This window comes from Homalodisca vitripennis, chromosome 3 (genome assembly GCF_021130785.1).
Source record: "Homalodisca vitripennis isolate AUS2020 chromosome 3, UT_GWSS_2.1, whole genome shotgun sequence".
Taxonomy (NCBI): domain Eukaryota; kingdom Metazoa; phylum Arthropoda; class Insecta; order Hemiptera; family Cicadellidae; genus Homalodisca; species Homalodisca vitripennis.
Genome location: NC_060209.1, coordinates 121,932,240 through 121,947,842, shown reverse-complemented (window position 1 = coordinate 121,947,842; position 15,603 = coordinate 121,932,240). Strand labels below are relative to the sequence as shown.

At 34.2% G+C, this 15,603-nt stretch overlaps 1 protein-coding gene across 1 annotated transcript in view; it reads right to left on the bottom strand.

Moving 5' to 3' along the window:
- LOC124357459 (Bardet-Biedl syndrome 7 protein homolog) overlaps positions 1 to 15,603 on the bottom strand; it is a 28,035-nt gene that overhangs the window by 10,693 nt on the left and 1,739 nt on the right. Inside the window, exons 2-11 of the mRNA XM_046809283.1 lie at positions 13,146 to 13,269; positions 11,249 to 11,363; positions 10,187 to 10,316; positions 9,674 to 9,870; positions 8,983 to 9,178; positions 6,190 to 6,274; positions 5,973 to 6,090; positions 3,457 to 3,574; positions 2,021 to 2,376; positions 1,497 to 1,661 (exon numbers count right to left, since the gene is read on the bottom strand). Of these exons, the coding sequence (XP_046665239.1) occupies positions 1,497 to 1,661; positions 2,021 to 2,376; positions 3,457 to 3,574; positions 5,973 to 6,090; positions 6,190 to 6,274; positions 8,983 to 9,178; positions 9,674 to 9,870; positions 10,187 to 10,316; positions 11,249 to 11,363; positions 13,146 to 13,269 (1,604 nt within the window). The remainder of the gene's footprint in view (positions 1 to 1,496; positions 1,662 to 2,020; positions 2,377 to 3,456; positions 3,575 to 5,972; positions 6,091 to 6,189; positions 6,275 to 8,982; positions 9,179 to 9,673; positions 9,871 to 10,186; positions 10,317 to 11,248; positions 11,364 to 13,145; positions 13,270 to 15,603) is intronic.

Below are 15,603 nucleotides of genomic sequence, written 5' to 3'. Positions count from 1 at the left end.
ATATTTACAGTCAAAGAACCTAATTTAAGGCATTTAACATTAAAAAATAAAGATATATATAAATATTTATGTAGCCTATACATATGCTTTGTGAAAAATAATAAACTGGAAAAAATAAATAGTAATTTAGCATTTGTAACTAAAACTAAAACTTTATTGCCAAATTATAAATAAAAAGCGGAAAAAGAAATAAAAAACTTACAACTAGTTTAACGCTGGCGAGACGCTGCGCCGAGGTCAGCTCTGCCAATCTTGTCGCCGCGCCTTTGTTGCCGTGTCGGTCGACCCACAGAACTCTCCCGTCCAGGGTCCAAGTACTCCTCGGTCCATGTTGTTGTGACTGCTGCCCTGTAGACCTGCATCCGGCGCGCAGTCAGGTCTTCTCGGATGGAGATACCGGACCCTTTAAGGTTCTTTCTTGGCCGAGAATGCTCGTTGACGCTGGACGATAGCTGGTGAACCGCACTATGATAGGCGGTGCGTTTCACTCCGTCAGCCGCTGGACGGGGTTGCTGACCGACGCGGTGGCTTCTGCTGATGGACTCCGGTGGCAGCTCAACCCCCAACTTGTCCCGACACAACTCCTCCACCAACTTGTCCGTGTCCTCACCAACAGTCTCCTCGATTCCGAAAATCCGCAGGTTGTCGCGCCGTGGTATTGTTCCAGATCGTCCGTCCTTTCCGCCAACCTACTGTCCAGCTCAGTTACCACAGCTGTCAAGTTGGTCACCTCATCTCGCAGTTTTCTCACTTCTTCATTGACGGCCGTAAGGGCTGCACGCACCGCCACTTCAACAACGGTCCTTATTTCTTCGGACATCCGCGAGACAAGTTTTGCCGATAATATCCTCGCCCGACAGAAAGTTGTTTACACAACGCTCAACAAGCGCCGGGTCAAGCAGTTGGGTCGTCTTATCAGCTGGCATTGTTGGTGTGTTGACAGGACTAGATGCAGACGACGTGGACAGCGATCGTTGGAGAACTGGCTTCCTATCAGATGTAGATAGCGCGACCGCCTTGCCCTTTGATCCCGATCGTAACTGCGGTGGAGACCGGAACATTAACCTTAAAATTAAAACTGAACTAAAAAGGATATTGAAAGTTAATAAATGCTGAATTGAAAGAAACTAGTATGAACTGGATGAATATTGATTAAAATACCTCAAACTGATAAAATTTTATATCTGATTAATTAAACAATACAACTGAAATTAGACAAAAACTAAGGAGCCGATCGAACGCGTGTGTTATCCTGTCAGTGTCATCCCCTCTTCCTCTCTATCAACTTATAGTGGCGGTTAGGTACCTGTATGTGCAGTGAAGCATGGAGAGCATGAGCACAGAGATATCAACTTATAGTGGCGGTTAGGTACCTGTATGTGCAGTGAAGCATGGAGAACATGAGCACAGAGGTAAAGATGTAACTGACTTTCTCACCCATCTTTAGCCTAATACTGACAATATTATGCTATCAACTTATAGTGGCAGTTAGGTACCTGTATGTGCAGTGAAGCATGGAGAACATGAGCACAGAGGTAAAGATGTAACTGACTTTCTCACCCAGTGGCGGCTTCTCAGGCACTTCTGGCAGGCAATTACTGACCCATGAGTGCATCTCGGCTACACTGAAGTTCCCTTTCAGCTGTAGATTGTTGTAGCACCTACACAAGAATCATGAACTGTTCAATTACTTGAGCTACACTTACTATACATGTAGAGCTGCTCTCTTAACAATTAATAAACAAAGTTTATATCATAAGTTTTGTCATCAAAGGTTAATGTTTGTAATCATAATGTTTGTAATCATTTAAAATAAGGGGCCTTGAATAAATAACTTTGTGAAAGAATACATATTTAAAGAGTAAAAATATGTCTTATTACAATTTACTGTGGTTTTGAAACAAATTTGCAAGTGGATTAAAATACATCACAACTAGTGCAGAAGTGCAAAGTAGTAAAGATAATATTTAGTAGTATTTTCTATGAGAGAAAGGTGTTGCTTTAAAAATAAACTACATACCTGTTAGTGTCCAGCTCATGGCAGCGAGTGTGCAGAGAGAGAGGTTTGATCTGGTGCCTGCGCAGTTGACAGCACTTAGGCTGTACCACAGGAGTGATGTATACACAGAGAGTGCCGTGCACACCTTCCACTGTGCGCAGACATAATTCTAGCCGTGTGGTGTTCATCTGACAGCGATAGGTGGCTAACAGCTGGTTGTCTGAGCCAGCAGAGCACGCACTGCGGCTGAGCACTGCAGAGTTCTTGTCTACATCTAGCAACTCCAGGGGTATGTCACTCTGCAGCAGGATGTTATCAATGGCCATCTCCACCTCTATTACCAACTGGTACACAGCTGTGTCCTGCATCAGTGTTAACTGCAAAACACATAATCACTGCTAAAATAATACTATGAAGAAATATGTTTGTATTTTCAATATAATCAATAAGGAGAACAATAAGCAGAATAATTATGTTTTAAAAATATTATAGATGTAACCTTATATATTTAAGAATCAAAATTATTTTCCAATGTTTAACAAAATATTAGAGTGTATTTATAATTTGATACAAGAATTAACCAATACAAAGGAGTACCAAAGGATACAATAGAATGTAACAAAAGTTATTGTATAGACAAACAGACATATGGGTAATGAGGGCAAAGAAACTGGTGAGATAAATCTGTTTGTGAAGATGGTGTGCAAGAAGAGGCTGTAATTTGGTGGTATCTTGGCTAAGTATAAAAACATTTTAGTACTTGCAAGAAAAAAGAGGATTACTGAAAAACAAAAATATTTTAGTTGGATGTAATAAAAATTTAAAAATTCTATAGATATTTTTGATGTGGCATAAACAGTTGAACATTTAATAATGACATATTATTTATTTTGTTAAGATACCTTGGTTAAAGTTTCCATAAACAAATTTCTACTTATACTCTTCTTGTTTTTGAAGTATTTCAAAGACTATTCTTCAAACTTACAGGTAAAACAAATAATATTGATATGAAATCATAAATATTGATTTTCATCAACTACTATCAGTTGCTTGAGTTCACTTTTTGCAAACAATTAAACTTAAATCCAAATAACTGTTCCTTGGACCCTGTCCTTAAAACTATCGGTGTTAATAAGACATAAAATTAAAATAAATGCTGGAAACATTCTTTTTTATTTCTATAATATTATTTAAGCAAGTACATAATGATCAAAACAAATGTTTTTAAAGAGCTCACTACACTACTACCAAATTTAACTTGAAGTTACATGAGATCTACATTTTAAATTACAAGCTGTATTAACTAGATAGGAGAATTTGGTAATGTTTACTACTTATTAAATTTAAAACAATTAGGACTTTGTAGCTGTTAAAATGGCAATGATTATAAATTATTAAATCGTTGAGTGAGTATGCCAATATAATTTATAGCTTTGTTCTCCCATAGTAATTATTACCTTATCATTAATACTGAAGAATGGAATCGTTGAAAATCCAACACCATCTTCAATGGACGCATTATGGTATTTTTCCCTTTCTTTCATTAGTTTCTGTTCTAACTCTTCTATTTCTGTTCTGTAAGGTAGAGAAATGGATGAGGAAAGTGTTCTAGTATAAAGGCATAAAGATACACACAAAATAAAGTAGCTATGATGGAAAGAGTTGGTTCAATGTGAATGTTAAGTTTAGCTCCAGTTCACCTTCCAGATATATACACTATGTAAATATATATATATTTATCTACTCCCATTCTTACTACCTGAAGTTTTCCCAAACATCTCAAAACCTGTAAAAAATAAATAATGAAAGCAAATTGGGACAAACAAATTTGTAAGTATAAAAATAACATATTCAATTGCAAAATTTGTTAAAAATAAATATGATGACACTTACATTTAAATGCTAAACTACAAATGAAAAATTTTCTTACAAACTATAACAGTAGAGTTTTCTTAAAAGGTATAAACAGTTCCATCTCAAACAGATTAACAAGGGCTGTGTTTAAGCCAGGATTGTTGTACAAAAATATAACATTGGATTAAGCAAGCAATGACATTCTTCTCAAGGCCGCAGGCCAAGGAAAATTAATGAGGTTAACAAGCTGATATCTATTTTATTATTTCTAATTGCCAATGCAATGGAGTATCAGGACCCGACAGAATGTAACAAAAGATGAAATTATTATACAGATGAGTACAATATTGTAACTATTGTCAATTGTTACTAATATTTATAGTCCAAGAGTTTTCTTGGAATTTAGGAAGGAAAGAAATCTCTCCTTATAAATAAATTTATCAGCCGCACTAGTTTTGGTGGAGGCCAAAGTTGAAGGGTATCAAAGGATTAAAAATATGAAATAATATTTTTTCTCAAGTCATATTTTTCTCACCTTTTCACAAAAACAATCACCGGAGTTGTACATAAATGTTAAATGAGTAAGCTAACCCAAAATAGAAAGGTGGTGAAAGGGGACGTTAAAGTGGTGACTTTCAATCTTTGTATCTAAAGCTGTCAGTTGATGATATATTATTCATTTGCCTCATGGTAGGATTTAAGCGTATCAGGCTAGAAAAAATATTTAAAAAAGTAAGCCAGTTGCAGGACTGATCTACAGAAGTGACTACTTCTTATAACGTGCTGTGAATATATATATATATATATATATATATATATATATATATATATATATATATGTTTGTGTGTGTGTGTGTGTACCCTTTTTAAATATCTCATTTTACGTAATTTAGCCAATTTGTTTTGCCTTAATTGAGGAATATCAACATTGTTCAGGTGATTTGCTTTTTTATTGTCTCTATATCTTTGTGCACGTTGTCTTGAAAGTTCTTTTGAACATAATTTAACCAATTCTTTTTGCCTTGCTTGCTTCATTTCATCAGTCGTATTTTCATTGACACTTCTTCTGCCTTTTGTAAATTACAAATTCTTCTTCGCTGTTTTCAGAGCTTTCATCACCACTTTCTTTTTATTTGGTTTTGTGGATGAATTGAAATAATTGTCTTAGTTTTTCTCCATTACAATCTTTAGCAGAAAAAGAAATAAACAAATACATACTACTTGTGAATCCAAATAATAAATATACGTTTCATCACAGCTGATTACAGACACCACATTCTCATTGCCTAGTTGTTGACTTCTGCTGGTAGTTTTAATAAAACATGCTTTAAATGGCGTGTTAGTTCAGATCAGATGTTTATATAAAGGTTTGTTTACGTTTCGGAAAAGCTGTCATTCTACTTTAAAAGCATGTGGAAAACATAAAAATGCATGACGTGAAACAAAAGTGTTTTTCCTGTGTAAAACACACATCCTTAACCCGCCAAAGGAAGTAGTCACTTCAAAAATCTTGTATGATATATGATTTTATAGTCCAGTCTGTTTGGGTGAATTAAGTGGCTATGTCCTAAGTTTTCTTTGTTTCACAGAATGGCTACACAAATTGGAGAAATGGATTGTTGTAGTTGTTTTAGCAGATTTGAACAGGTTACTTTGTATTAGAAATAGGAGATTCATGAAATTAAACTGGGCGAGAGTGGAGCTTTTACAGGAACTGGAACTAAAACAAATTCCTTTTGCCACACCTTTAGAGCGACTTAAGATGATTCTAATGGGTGAATTGGTTCACATATGTTCCAATCTGCTGGTTTTCTCATTTTTCTTAGCTACTACTAATAGAATATGGCTTATTTCCTAGAGTATTATCCACAGTAGTCTCATTGCTAATTAATATAATTAATTGTTGTTCTTCAGTAAAGTGGGTACAATATTGATCCTTCAGTGTGAGTTTTCCTTGAATTACTCTCAAATGCAAACTCACAGTCCAGCCTAAAAAGTCTCCAGGCTTATTCATTTTAGCTGCAGTCACTTTGGACATTACTCATAAATATAATCACAGAGTTTAAACATTCAAAATGTGCAGGGCAAATATTTGTGCATCTAACCAACTGTTCTGTACCTCAGTCGGACAATCTTGAGTTTGTCATCACTGGATATTTTAACTTTGCTGTTCAGGTCTCCACCCTCACCACTCATCTGTTTGTCAATAACTTCTGTTGTCAAGCCGAAAAACCAACCTGTGCCAGACATCAGTGTAATACAAACACAATGCAAAAATCTATTTTTGTCAAACCTCAATAGATGATTGGCGGTTGAAACGCTATAGACATATTTACCTGTGTACGTAGTTGCCAACACTTCATCAAACCCACTGTTCCCAACAATCCCTCCTTGAATGGATGTTATACTCTCATTAGACACCTAAAACCAGTGTGGATTAAAATAGAACATTTAAACACTTATAGACCTATTTCTAGTTATTCAACTGCAAAGTACTGCTATAAAACATTTACAGCTAATATATCTGAACATTGAATATGAAAATTGATTTCAGACCTACCCTAACTTTACATATACAAACTATTTATTGTATCACATAGCTTTAGTCTTATAGCAAGTATTGTTCAGTTGACAGAAACTTTCAGATTAATATACCAATATGAACTATCCAAATAAAAAGAAGTTCATCACTACTTCAAAGTCTCATATCCATATAAGAAATAATTATTTATTTACATTCTATAAAGCATTAAACCTGCTTCTGACTTTACCCAGGATGCAATCAACTGTTTCCAAACCCATCACTAAGAATCACTTCTCATTTAAACACAAATTTTACCATTGGTTACTACATCTCCATTTTATTCAGTTGAGGAATTTTTCACTACAAATCATTAATGATTCTAATTTGTTGTAGGTTTTTTGTATTTAATTGTACTTGTATAATTTTATATATTGATCCTTTAATTTTATATATTGATTGGGTATTTTCTGATTAAACGGAGGCCACTGATAATAAACGGGATTTAGCAATTTTGGGTGGGCAGTTACAAAATATATACTAATGGTTAGATTGGGTTGGGTTGAGGGTTAGGCTAGGTAAGGGGTTAGGTGGCAGGTTAGTTTAGGGGTTATGTTATGGATTAGATTAGGGATTATGTTATACTAGGTTAGGTTAGTAAACCTAAACCTAAATCACCTAACCACATCAGCCGCAGCATGCTTTGAATAGGTGGCCTCTGTTTAATGAGAGAGTACCATTGATTGTTAAATTTTAAACTTATTCTTACATTTTATATTATTGTTGTTAAGTTTTATATTTTTGTATAATTGTATACCTATTGTTGAATTTTATATTTATTGGGAACTTTTGTAAAATTGTATACATTTCATAACGATCTGTTGCTTTTAATAATACCTTGTTCTGAATAGTTTTTAGATTTTTATTTTATTTCGTTTTTAGAATGGTACATTGTTTCATGCACTTTTGACTTGGCCATCTGACAGCAAATAGACATTGCCAATACTTGTAGAAGTCTTACAGCAATAAACATGATTCATATCTTTCATTATCACATTCATCATCTACCATCTCTTTCTACTTCTTTGGATTTAGGATCTATATTAAGTCCTTCAGATATGGTGTTTGCTTCTGCCATCAAAGCAGGAACTACATTTTCTATAGTTAATTTTAGCTCCCGGATAAACCAGCATAGGTGTTTGACAGATCTATCTATGGAGAAAGTTAGTTCTTGAAATACTTTATCGAATATGTCAATTCTAGTGAGTTCCGTTCCCAAAAACTTGTGTTGAGTATTATGTGTAAAGTAAGTGATCTGGCCCTTGTTATGTTCATGTGGTAATGTGCTCCAGGTGGTAACAAGAGAGAAAATCAATTGTATTCAGAAATCACCTTCTTGGATCATTTTCATCGAGACTTCATTTGATGCTCAAAAATGACTTTGTCTAGTCAAGTGCATAATGACATCAACAAGGACAAATAAATTTGTGTCCAGTAATATTCTTTTCCTCATATTTGATCCTGCAGTTCTGTATTAATTCCCTCTATGGTAAAAAAGTTTTGAAATTAGAAAAGCACTAAATTTGTATGCTTTGAAATTTTGTTATTTAACTTTTTCCATTGCATGAATTTTATGTGTTCTTTCAACAGTGAACTGTAGAAGATAGTTTTCAGTTACCCGGCTGATTTTCCTCTCTACTAGTAATAATCTTTGGCTTTCAGCCCTATTATTTTAGTATGTAGTGCGGGAGATACACAAAAGAGAGTAGACACAGTATGATGTACAATATCTAAATAGCTATATGCTGTGAACAGGATGAAACAGATATTTTATAGCTGGTTTAAATATAATATGGTAGGTTATTTTTTATGCAGTTTTTACTAATAAATGTTCTTGGATTTCAGGCGTAATCAATACATTATCTATTGAAATAATTTTTCATAGTCTTTTATGAAATTTGTACAACCCTGATAATAAGTTAATTGGTTTTTAAGAAGCGTTTAAAAAAATATTAAACATAAGAAATCTGTAAACGTTTAAAATATTTTGTGTGTGTTAGAAACTTAGGCAAAACTATATATAACAGTATATTTACAATTGGCAATACCTGTTCAGTACCAAAAATAAATAAGAAAACCTTTTGTAACTACATTAGGTTTCAAGTAATTGATGTATTATTTTTAAAAAGTTTTTGAATCTTTTAGTTTAAACCCAATAAAAAATATTAATCTATACATTTAGATTTAGTTTTCTTTAAAATTTATTCTCAATATAATACCCAACCAGAATCTATAAAAAGATCTTAGCAGACCAAATAAGTTTCTAAGAATATTTTTAAAAACATTTCTGCTAAAAATAAATCCAAGTATAATGGAATGACATGTTCTGAAAAATTTAAGTTGAAAGGGGGAGGTTTTAGCTCATAATGTAATGTATTTCCTGAATTGTTTCATTTTAATTTCCTACGTTAGGTTTTGATATTTATCTAGTTTATTATATCTCAAATTAAAAGTTTACTCTGACAGCTAAACTTTTCCTACAACAGCAGTTAAAACCATTACCATATATAAATAAGCAAATATTACAGTGTGACGTTTTAATATTTACATAAGAGAACCGCTCAGATGGCTGGTTGATGTCGTCCGCTGGTTCTGTGGGGATAGAATATATTTGCAGAGTGCCGTCTGAACGTCCTACCAGCAGGTCTGCCACACCATCTCCTGTCATGTCATAGCAATAAAGACTCTGTACCCCGCCACGGTGCCTCCCTGGCTCCATCCGCCATTTCTGAGATATCCCTGTCCTTTAACAACAATTTGGTAAACTGCAACATGGTACTCACTTTTTAATGACACTATGTGTAAATCTAGTCATATCATTAGTAAGATAAAACAAAATATTGATTTAACAAAAAATCATTTTGAATATCTTTAAAAATTCTTTTACAAATTATATTTTCCTTGTAGAAACATAACATTATAATTTATAAAAAGGCATTAGCTAAGTAAAGTAATTAATTTTTAGAATTATTTAAAGAAAATAACATTAATTAGATCGATTATACTGCTCACGTGATACACTTATGTTTCAATTTAATATTAGAAAGAGTAATAACAAAGCTATGCCCTACAAAAAAAATTAAGTATATCATACAACAATAAATGTTGTTGATCTAAAAACTAGAAAGTCAGAGATAAACTATTTACTTTACAAATCAACTGAGTTCACAATTAACATACCTTGACTAAAACCACACTTAGTCTACTAAGTGTTGTGAAATACCAGATTCATGACTCACTTAGTAATTTGAACTAATCCAATAGTTCCATCATCAGTGCCATAAAGAAGCTGATCACCAATGGCCCCACCATCGTTATTGAATAGATGCAGCACAGTCGGTACCCCTGTCAATGGCAGACTGTGCAGTAGAGTGGAGTGGTCTAGAACTCTCAGCATCCTGTCCTCACAAGCCAACACAGGAGTCAGTCTGTGTATCTGTACACCAACCATGAATCCTTTTCAAGATATCACTACACGATTTGAGAATATAACTTGTACAATATGGGAGAAGTTAACTTCAGACAGATAAAATAATAAAAAAACAAACAAAACTTACTTTTGTAAAACTGAAAATAATAGTTAACAAGTAATTTTGTTCCTATTTATTTCTTGAATGTAATTTAAACCGTTACAATATCAGAGGAAAGGAAATCTGTATAAGATGGATTAGAATTGCCATGAATTACAGTGATAATCACATTACTACACATAATCTCCAAGCACCATTCTCGTAATAGATAAAACAGTATACCTTTTCAGCAGATAGTGCAATGACGTCATTAATACGATCTGCAGAGAGATACGAGTTAGCATCTTTACAATCTCTATAATGATTGTAGATCTGAGTACCACAAACCAGCAAATCACTGCCACTAACTGCCCTGAAACATTATAAATATTATTACTTGTACCATATTCAATAATTTGTAAGCGAGAGACATAGATACAACTTGGAATTCTGACACCATTACATGCAACATCAGCACTTGGTTGATGATTTTGTAAATAAACTACTTTTATTGACTGATTGATCTGTCTTGAGAAAGGATTTAATATTCTCACAGTATCTGCATGGATTGTAGATCAGAGTTACACAAATAAGAAAATCACTGCCACTAATTGCTACTCTGTATTATTACTTACACACACCATTTTAATGATATGTCAGTCATTTTATCTTGCCCTCCTCAGACTAAACATTTTTTATTTATGTTCATTTTTGTTTTTTAATTTATGGATACAAGACATGTGTAAAGTCTTTGAACACTTAAGCCAACTCAAGGATGGTTACTATTATTTTCAGGAAACGTTTTACTAAAGTAAGAACAATGGAGGAATATATTCAAAATCCAGAAACTGTATTTCATATTAAGAATTTTTTATAGAAAACTTACCACTTTAAGTATTAAACAAAAAATATATTTCATATGATCTTGAAGATCTTAAAGCAAAATAAAATAAATTGAAAAGCACAAATGATCAAAAATTTGATAGCAACTATGTGCTATGAATTATGAACTTAAGACAGAAATTGGTATAACATGCCAATAATAACAAGGTAGGAGTAAGCCACATCATGTGTTGCGTAAAATGTTTAATAAGGTATAGACTATAGAGATCAATATAAATCTCTTTTCAATCCTTGGGATTACTTTCACTACATATAAACATTTTTTTTAATTAAACAAGACAAAAATACTTATCTAAAATGTGTCAAAATAGAATTTGACAAAGAAATAAAATAACAGTATTACAAATAATATTTATATAATACTACAACTGTTATCACACTTACACTATTGATAATACTTACATAGAGCGTATAGTTTCCGTCAAGTTTGTCTCAAACCCAAGAAATAGTTTTCCTTTCTTAGTGTATCCACGTACTTCATTTTTTGAAGACACAAATATTTTATCCTGAGGATTCCCTTAAATTACCGAACATTGATCAAAACATTTAATCTATAGTAATGTTTAGTAGTGATTTATTCTAGAGGTTTAGATATTTCTTATATATACAATATATCAAACTAATTTAGTACATATAAATATATAAATGTAACAAATATCTGTTTAATACAATAACTGTGGCCATGATTTCTTTGACATATCCGAAGATAGGGAACTTCTAACCTCTCATATTGCGTTCTCTGGTTGTAAAAATAAATAATATTGTTAAACATATCATTTCTACAACAGAAATATATTAAAAATACATGAACACATAATGATGCTCTTGCTGATAGCACAAAGGTTTTAAGATACCATGGTAAGTGTCATAATAGATCCATAGCTTTAAATAAGAATATATTATATGGAAAACGATTACCATGTCAGTAACATTCATTAAGTTTGTTGACAATTTTCAACTATAACATAACTAGAAACCAAAGTTGATTTCTGCAAGAGCTAATGTGCATCTGATTTCCACCTGGAGTGTGGTCTCTAGTGTGCAGAGGCACACTAGAGACCACACTGCAGGTGGAAATCAGCACTTAGTCCAGTGAACATGTAAAAGATCTTAAAACTATTCATCCATGGAAATCTCAACTTTATTGATTATGACAAAAGGAGTCGTATATGTGTAAATGTATTTAATGGAATATAATGTCTAGCTATAGGCTCAACAATACTAAGCAGCCTACTCTTACCTACTTCTTAGAGTTTACATCACATATAACTTAAAACACAATGGACGTCAGGGAACAATGAATTGCTGTATGTACTTAAAAAGCATAACCGGGTTATAATAACTGTGATATGCCTGCTAAGTCAAATCAAAGATTTTTTTATACAGTGCTATCAATAAAATGCTGGGTGCTGGTTCTCGCATAACATTGACTCCTACATATGGAAGAAGTAGACACCACACAGCTCTTGATGCTTTGGTGGTTAATAATACACTCAGGCCATTGTCTCTTTTACAGACTATATAGAGTATCAAACAACAGCTCCTTTAACACAGCCTAACTGATAAAAGAATATGTAGATCTTCTGTGTGATACATACAGTATCAAGCTTCATGCAAGTGTTTTAGTTCACTTGCGACAAGAAGATAAGGAAACACCTCATCGCACTTAGTTCTAAAAGGACCTTGTGCTGCTTCTGAAGTGACAGGATGTTTATGATGGGTAAGGTTAAGGGTAGGGGCTGCTTCCTTTTGAGATTCCAGAAGGATCCAGGGCACTATCTCAGTCATGACACCTCAAAAGAAGGGGAGGCTAGATTTGTTGCAGCCTCTTCCAGTAAAGCAGGCAGTAGAGACGGCCCATTGACCAGCCCCATTTTTACCCCAATATCTTAAAATTTCAGTTACTCTTGTACCACTTTTGGACAATCATTGGGTTGCCTATATTTAAGTAACACATTGTTTTTTTTCACATCATACCTAGTACAGGTGCTATTGGCAGGTATAATCCAGCCAGAAGTGTACTTTCTTGGATATTCATGCAGTTTGATATGACCACGAGTTCAGTAGCAACTCTGTGTCTCATGAGTAACATTCTCTGACTACTCGCTTGGGCTGAACACCCATCTTTATCTCGTACTTACTCTTGTTGGGAAACAAAATCCCATGCTCGTTAGGCATATGTTTAGACAACACTAGCCCATATCTGGATCATGGAAACAAACCCTGTCCTGTGCTCCATCTCACAAGAGCACTGAAGGCACTGTAAAACTTTAAGTTGCAATAGAAAGCTAATACTCACCAAGAGCTCCTCCAAGATGAAGTCTTGTTATTTTATCCCCTGGTAAGGTTTTAAACCCAAGTTGGATTTCTCCACGTTTTACTGAGAACAATTGCACGACTCCATCATGGTCTCCCACTACCACCTGTAAATGTAACTAACTATTGCAGTTGTTTTAACCTGAATGTTTATAATTTTTATCACTAATAAAAAGTTCATGTCAATAAAGGTTTTTTCTTCCTGCTCTTGTAATCTATTATCAGTCTAAGATATTTCCAGTGCCATAGTTGAGTTTGCCTTGTTGCCAATCAAGAAAACATATGTTATCTATTTCTCATCTAAGGATAGAGTGAAATATCCAACTTCCAGCTGTTCCTTACTACTGTACAACCCAACATTAATGCTAAATCTCTCTACTGTACATCTCAAGTGGAACGGACTACTGACAGACAGACAGCATGGTTTTACTGGTGGAAGGTCTACCATAACAGCACTTATTGACCTGATTGAACATATTATAGACCACCTAGAAGATGGGGACACTGTTGTTGGCGTACTGCTTGATTATAGCAAAGCATTCGACTGCCTGAGCCACGACCTGATAATTAGGAAACTGAATGCCCTTGGAATCCATGGTGTGGAGGCCAAATGGTTCAAAGACTACCTGAATGGAAGAAGCCAGGTAGTAGAAGTAAAGCATACCCTGAAGGAATTGACAACCATAATTAAGTCAGACCCACTCCGCATCCAAAGAGGAGTCCCACAGGGATCTGTTCTTGGACCAGCCTTATTTGTACTCTTTACAAATGATATGCCACAACATCTCCAAGACTATGCCTACAGTATTTTGTACGCAGATGACACAGTGCTGCTCACTGGAAAGAAAAGTACAGAAGACCTTGAAATTGCTTCATATATTGCATTAAACGTAGCAGCTGAGTACTCTTCTGTAAATGACCTCGTCCTTAACGAATCTAAGACAAAGCAGATAGCTCTGGGAATAAATAGAGAGAAAACTTCAGAGCTCCCCAGTATTACAGCAACCAACGAAGTAAATCACTTAGGGATCGTGATAGACGAAAAGCTGTCCTGGGAGGGGCAAGTAAACAAGCTCTGTAAAAAACTTAGCTCAGCTATCTTCGTTATAAAGAGGATCAAGACAATAAGCACTCAAGCAGCCAGCAAAACCTCATATCATGCACTGTTTGAGTCGCACCTGCGGTATGGCATTGTGCTATGGGGAGGCTCAACAGCAAGAAATATGCAGCGCGTACTGATCCTGCAAAAGAAAGCTGTAAGAGCAATATCTGGCCTGGGCACAAGAGACAGCTGTAGACAATCTTTTAAAGACCTAGGTATCCTCACTGCACCCTCACTCTACATCCTGGAGACAATAATGTATGCCTCTACACAAGACCTGCCTAGTCACCAAGACAGACATGCCTATCTTACCAGAAATGCTGCAAACTATGCGTTACCTCCACACAAGACAGCACGCTATGAGACGAAGCCAACCTATGCTGGAGCAAAATTCTTCAACTGCCTACCAGAAGCACTCAAGAGTACCAGCCGTAACCTGCTCAAGAAGAAGCTAACTGCCTGGCTGCTAGAGAGATCGTTCTACAGCCTTGAAGAATTCTTGACCTGGAGAGAACATGAACATTGACCACTTAGTATCCACTGCTTAGTGTCCTCTGACAAATTATTCAAATGCTTCATATCCTATACTGTTTGACACCAATTCAGATCTTGAAGATCTTGTATTAAGCCTACTCAATAAACTCAATAAAGATATACTTGAGATAATTTACAGACAAACGTATACAGATGTGATTCACCATAACTTCCGATTTATTCTACTAGTTAAATTCCCTGAACCAATTAGCCAATATATTTAAAAAAATAAATAAAAAAGGAAACAGTCTCTTTTTTAAACAAAACAAATTCAACTTGTTAATCCAAGCTCATTATTGTGTTAATCTGATACCAAATATATTATAGTATATCAAGAAATGCTTGGTCACTAAATAGATTGTTTCGTCAATATCTATTTATTTCATTTTCCTAACACTCAAAATAGGTTTTAAGAAATTGTTATGTTCTAAATACTGATAATTAGCACTTACCCGTGGCTTTGCACACAATTTCGTTGGGTATGTTTTAAATGGCTTGATTTAATTGAGGATCCTACATTTTTCCTATTTACGTCCATTGAGGCAACATATGCTAGACATGTTACCGGTAATGAAAAGCATATGCAAAGTTTAAACTGCTTAAGAAACTTGCTTATATTTTTATTAAAAAATATGTATTGTCTATTTTTTGTTTTTGTTTTAATAAAAAAGAAAAATGCGTTTTCTTTGAAGTTATTCTCTTGAAGGTTGTGAACTTACACTATAAACCCATTAGTGGGTTAAATATATTTATTTATTTATATGAATGTTTTTATTTCTATAACTAAAATTAGTATTAGTACAAA